Consider the following 6290-nt stretch of genomic DNA (forward strand, 5'->3'; position numbering starts at 1 on the left):
ACTTTGATGAATGTTAATATGTGTTATGAAAATAGCTTTTACATTCAAAGAGAAATAAACTGGAGTTTGATGTTATATTGTTGATGCCTATTTATGACCCACCTACACAGCTTACAGTGTCCTACACATTCCAAACAAGCATATGTGGCAAAAAAGAAATTCTTAATCATAACAAATATATAACATAGTTTTTTGTGTTTTACAAAAATAAACCTAGTAAACATATCTAGGAGATCATTAGACCTAACATACCACTGTGATAGGTAGGTATTGCATAAACAAATATTTCACCATTACAGTTATTGGTCCAGAAAATGGGACATAATTTAAGGATGGCCATCTTGAAATATACACATTCTGAATGACTCTGGTCAATAGTAAAAACTATTGCTCAAGACAAATAGTTCTGACTATTCACTGGCAAGCAATAAATTTTATATTTCGTGTCACCAAAAATACATTTTAATATCTTTTACTTTCAGTTTTGACTTCGGCCCAGTAAAATTGTTGAACATTAGACCAGTCAATAGCACAAACTATTGACCGGCTGTTTAAAGAAGTCATGTAATTATACAAAATATAGTTCAGAGGACTCTTGTTATGTATATCAAAAACTCAATAAATGGCTTTCCTGAAATTTGGTAATATTTGTAAGTTTCAATTTCGGCACAGAAAAGTTAGTGATTTACTACAGACAATACAACAAGTTATGGACTGCCAATTTATTAAAAGATGCAAAAGTCACCATGAAGGTATGAACCCAACGTAATGACCACGAGGGTCGGGGTACTTGTCCCTGACAGTCCAAGTGACACATGAAGGGATAACACGTCTGTCTTTGTACCCAAGCTTCCCGAACTCGTGCAGAATCCAAAGTCTGTAGGCAGCATGCCTTCTGGACTTCTGCAGGTCCTCCTCTGTTCTTGCATGCCTAGCAAATATATCATTTCGGTATAATTGGTTAATCTGGATGGCAATAGGCTCCATGATGAACATTTCCATTTCCTGAAAGAGACAATTTATGGTTTACAATACAGATATAATGACTCTACATTGCTCATCTAATTGTTATAGCTTGACATGGTCCAATTCTGGACATGAATTTTCAGCCAGTCAGGGAAAATGTGTATGTCCCATGCTTTGTTCAAGTGCCTATAGATTTTAGTTTAGGGTCACCTAGTTCAAGAATAAAAATAATCACAAAACTGACCCATATATAAAAATGAAGACATTTCAGTGCCAAGTAGAAAATTACAAGTTGTTATGATGTACTAGTCCTACCAAAAGATGAAGTACAGCACTTGGAACGCCTGGGGGATTTAAATGGGTCCATAAAACCCTTTCATTAGGTGACATAACTGGTCTGTAGTGATGTAAAGACATATTATAACATCTTCAACACTTGATCTAAAGTATGTTACATCTAAAGGCAGAGTAAAGTTGACATACATTTTATTCTCAATACTTAGTTTTGTCAATCTGACTCAGTTCACAGAGCAATGTATGCAGGTCTGACATGTTCAGGCAGTTTAGATAATAGACTATAAGTTATTTTACGAACTTGTGTAAAAAGCTTCTTTACCTCAGGATTTATATCACAGTATAGATACTAGAAAAGCTAAATGCAAGCATTTTATAAAAATTGACATCTTGTAAGAAATTAACTTCAACTTACTGGCTGAATGCTACTGCAAAGATCAGGTCGCATCCCACAACAAACCTTCTCTCTATCTTCTGTCATCTCTCTGCAGTGTTGACACACACACCAGGATGGACTTGTGTTATCTTCTGGCTCAGGTTCTGGCCCTTCTGCAGCAGCGGTTTATTCATCTGCTACATCTAGTAGCAACGCAGGCACCTTCTCTGCAGCCTTTCTCAAAATGTTCTTGGCCCCTTCTTCTGTAAGTGACTCAACCATCTCCTCTAAAAATATCACAAACTTAAGGGATGATCATGAAAAATCAGGGGCGAGACTTGGCGCTGATGAACTGAGCTCAATTAATTTTTAGCTCTGATCAAAGCCTTTTGCATATATGACAGTACAGCCATTTTATTCATAAGACCGATTCAAAATCATCTCACATTTACTAACATGTATTGTAACGGAAAAAAGTAATAAAACTATTAATAACAGGATTCAATTATAATTGCAAAATGGACTATATTAGTGTAATATCAATTTAGTATAATGTATTAAGCCATATAATAAATTATATTCATTTATTAGTTTGCAGACAAAGAAATTACATGTGCTTTTCTCTTTCTTTCTTCTCGTAATTCTTCCAAAAATGCCCGTCGGTCAGCATCGAGCCTGTCACCCCTGAGAGTTCTTTTTCCACGGACCCCTCTTCCTCTTCCACGACCAGTCTGACCTCGGCGCCCACTACCTCTCCGTCCTCTGCCCCTTCCTCTACCCATCTGTGCTTCCTCATACGGATCGTAATCGATTGTTGTACTCTAAATAATAAGTATGCAACATGAATATACTGAATCAAATACTGTTTTCGTTCACTGTACATGTCGAACATATCAGTTTACGGGAGTTTGAGATGGTATCGAGACAATACTCCTCTGGGACAATACACCCTTGGACTTTACTCCTCCAGGTCTTTACACCCTAGGACTTTACACCTCCCTTATTTATATACTATAGATATCTATTGTGTAGGCAGTAATAATTATTGATTATTTAAGTTGAAATTGATTTGATTAAATAGAGGGAGTTTGTCACACTTACACTGAGTAATTGATAATTAAAAGTTAGGCATGTGGATATTAATCCACTGTTGATGTTAATGAAATAGATTGAAATTGTTTGGGAAATAAAAGTTAATTGGGTATTTTTGTAGGCTCTCAACACAAAATATTTAGCCAAATCTGACTGATATTTTCCAAATAGATTTTAATTCTTTTGTAAATGTTTTAAGAATGGATGCTGGTTCAAAATTCTGTCTTGTTGAAATTTGCTTTTTTTTCAGATTTATGTATTATTCAGCTTTCTGATTAATAACTCATTTTTTAACATATTTATTTATAATTATTATATTTTAATTAATAACTCATTATTTAATATTTTTTTAATTATTACAGTATTAAAATTATTATAACTCTGTTTCAAACTTAATGTGAATTGTAACTGACCAATTTAGGATTATTTGTCAAATATTGTGAAGGTAGAACGATTATATATTAAAAATGATAATTAAAAGGTGTTTGTCAATGCATTTTGTATCAGTCATTACATTTTATAAAACAATATTAAAATATTTTTTAATGTATTATGAAGTTATTTAATTTAAAAGATAATATACATATATTTGAGACAACATTTGTCTGTTTAAAAACTGATCTCATTGCATTATGATACATATTGTCCAAAATAGAAGAATCAATTCTAAAAAAATATATTGTCTTAAATTACATGTTAATATTATCTTTCATACATTTTTGTATTCCTGTGAAATTCCAATCCAAGCAAGTGTCACTGTTTGATAGTAATGTCACATTCCAGAGATGCTATTATGTCTAGCAATTAGTTAATTCCCACATATCACATGCCTATATTGTTTTATTAAAGTATACATGGAAAAAACTTAAAGAAGGAAAAGAACAAATTCAAAGATATATCACTTTTTTTAATAATTTTCATAATTTATCATTTCATTCTCATGTAACACTGTAACAAATTAACATATAAAAATGTACTTATATGTATATCTAATAATCAAACATGCACTTCACATCTTAGAAATTTTACTCATATTACTCATAGTCAGTTTTAGCCAAGATATCACAAAATACACAGTCCTAACAAATATATGTTTCTTAATTTATCAGAAGTGTTCGCTTTCTTAAATGCATATCAGAATACACAAATTTAAAAGATAATATCCTAGTAAATTATATGTGTCTAATCAGCAATCATGCACTTCACGCCTTAGATATTTACAGTCAAATATATTTTTCACTTAGCCACATACCCGGCTGGTCCATAAACATGGCTGATTCCTTGAAGGAATTTGGTGGCACTCAGTTCCTTTTTTTTGAAATGGACAGTTTATTTAAGCAATCATCTTAGCACCTTATGATAATCCTATTACTGGAAATGTGATTAAATTAACATAATCCTTATAATATTATATAGCAAAGTAGACATCTTGTGTTACACCTGAAACTCATCAAAGGATTGACAGTTGGTTATTATTAAATAAAATAAATGAATAAATAAACAAACTAGTACCGGTTATCACAGAGTTTTGAAATCATAAAAGTATATTTTTGAATATTAAGTATCAGTAGGAAAAGAAAATTTCATTTATATTTCTTCCAAATAAGTATACATGTACTTCCTGCAAGGTAATATTTTTTTCAATTAAACATAATGTCAAACATTTGTAGTGAAACAGATTCTGGAAATTTCCTGTCTTTAGTTTTGATTGAAAAAAATAGTGTAGACACATATAAAAATCAGACTCCGAGTCATATTAAACATTTTTCCCATATCCCTGTCATATTCTTTGTTTCAAAACAACATTTAGATTGGAAACTGCTGAAGAAAAGTGTCAGTTTGATTCTGGTTCAAAAAGAAATGTCTTTTATACTAATGTAATTTAAAAGCACTTACCAGTGTTTCCGCATTTGATATGCTGCCATTTTCCACAGTTGTCACACGACAAGGCAAGATGACGTGTAGCAACAGTCTTAGAACAAAAAGCACACTTATTTGACATTGTAATCCAGTATAGAATAACGGTGTAACATAAATGAAATCTTAGAATAAGACATTATTCCAAGGTAGTCTTAACATATATACCCGGTCAGATAATTAGTGTGCATTGTTCCGATTATGAGTATATCACACAAAACATTTAATTCTTTTAATTTTTTTAATTGCAATCATCATCAAAGGATAAATTAACCTTTGAAATTCTTGTTACTATATTTGGGTGTGCAAACTTGGTAAATTATTGTGTTTATAAGATGCTAATGCTTTAAATATTATCAATCAGTGGTCATTAAAACATCAAAGATTCAGGTGTTAATGTTTCTTTTGTGATGATCAATTGATTAACATAACAATTATATTAAGGTTACTTTAATCTTGAACTTAGAAAAGTGTGACACAAATCATTATCACTTTTGTATTATTACAGCTATAAAGTTTGATTTTTAAAAAAATAAACAAGATTTTATACTCATAATTTTGAATAAAATAATTAAATATACGAAAAAGTTGTAAAAAATATATATATAAAACCTTGGACTTTACACCTCCCTTTTGGAGGAGTAATGTCTCAGGTTTGGAAGGTGTAAAGTCCCAGGGTGTATTGTCCCAGAGGAGTAAAGACCTGTATTCTTTGAGATGACCCCCAGCTAACGAAAAGTAAACAATGGTCTTATATAAATAATAACGCAATAACCCTTGAGTTTTCTTCAGTAAACTTTACATAGAAAATATACGAATAATATTTCATATAAATAATCGGGGATAATGACCCGAGATATGAAGGCGTTTTTGTATAAACACAGATTTTTGTCTATTACTTACTGTGCTAGGACTAGATGACGCCATTTTGTGCAGCTGAAATGTTTATAGGTGGCGCTTTGAAAATCAAAGTACTAGAAGGACGCCCGCGCTCTAAAAATAGACGGGGATACCGTTGCCAGCGAAATTGCACTTACGTTTTCTACCGTTCTCTACCTAAATCAACAGATGTATCATGTCTGTTGTACAATAGATATACTTTCTCCATCTTTTGGACTAAAATTTGCAATTGCAAACATTTTCCCCATAAAGTATGATTGACCACCTTTAAAGTTTAAATTCATGTTGTTGTTCTTGTTTATACACAATTGATTATCGCGCCTTGTTTACATGTGGGATTTATTGTTTGAAAGCGAAATAAAAATGTTTAAAATGAATAAGAAAATGTCATTATCAAAAGCTTGCACTTTTATGTTAAGGGAGTAGTGACAGGAAATTTTCCTTTTTTTTTAGCTCAACCTGATCACAAAGTGCTCAGGGGTGAGTAATTGTTATCACTCATTGCATGTCTGTTCGCCCGTCCATACTTTTCTTAACCTACATCTCTTAAATCATTTGGTGACAGGCAGATGATGAAACTTGGCTTGGATGTCCTCTAGTAAGTCCTGCCTTTCCCTAGGGAAAAACCTTGTCTAAAGTATCGTGCACTTAGGTGACGTCATATAGTACTGTAACTATTATGACGTCATAAACTATATAAATTTTGTCAGGAAAACACAGATCTATTTGCCTCCGTGATCTAATT

At 32.1% G+C, this 6290-nt stretch overlaps 1 protein-coding gene across 2 annotated transcripts; it reads right to left on the reverse strand.

The window, feature by feature from the left end:
* Window positions 1-475: 475 nt before the first annotated feature.
* On the reverse strand, window positions 476-5808 carry LOC128551952 (uncharacterized). Of its 2 annotated transcripts, none has more exons than XM_053532919.1 (4): window positions 5549-5808; window positions 2248-2457; window positions 1676-1921; window positions 476-931 (listed from the first exon to the last, which is right to left on the reverse strand). In XM_053532919.1, the coding sequence occupies exons 1-3, from the start codon at window positions 5570-5572 to the stop codon at window positions 1823-1825; spliced, it is 333 nt and encodes a 110-aa protein (XP_053388894.1). In that variant the 5' UTR covers window positions 5573-5808; the 3' UTR covers window positions 476-931; window positions 1676-1822. The 2 variants fall into 2 exon arrangements, with proteins under 2 accessions (XP_053388894.1, XP_053388893.1); XM_053532918.1 differs by having other exon boundaries at window positions 476-1005.
* Between the last annotated feature and the right edge of the window lie 482 nt (window positions 5809-6290).

This window comes from Mercenaria mercenaria, unplaced genomic scaffold, assembly GCF_021730395.1.
Source record: "Mercenaria mercenaria strain notata unplaced genomic scaffold, MADL_Memer_1 contig_1860, whole genome shotgun sequence".
NCBI lineage: Eukaryota > Metazoa > Mollusca > Bivalvia > Venerida > Veneridae > Mercenaria > Mercenaria mercenaria.

Coding starts and splice junctions, on each gene's coding strand:
- LOC128551952 (XM_053532919.1), bottom strand. CDS start 5,572: ATGGCGTCATCTAGTCCTAGCACA. Junction 2,458..5,548: donor CGTCATCTAGTCCTAGCACA/GTAAGTAATAGA, acceptor CTTATTATTTAG/AGTACAACAATCGATTACGA. Junction 1,922..2,247: donor AAAGAAAGAGAAAAGCACAT/GTAATTTCTTTG, acceptor ATATTTTTAGAG/GAGATGGTTGAGTCACTTAC.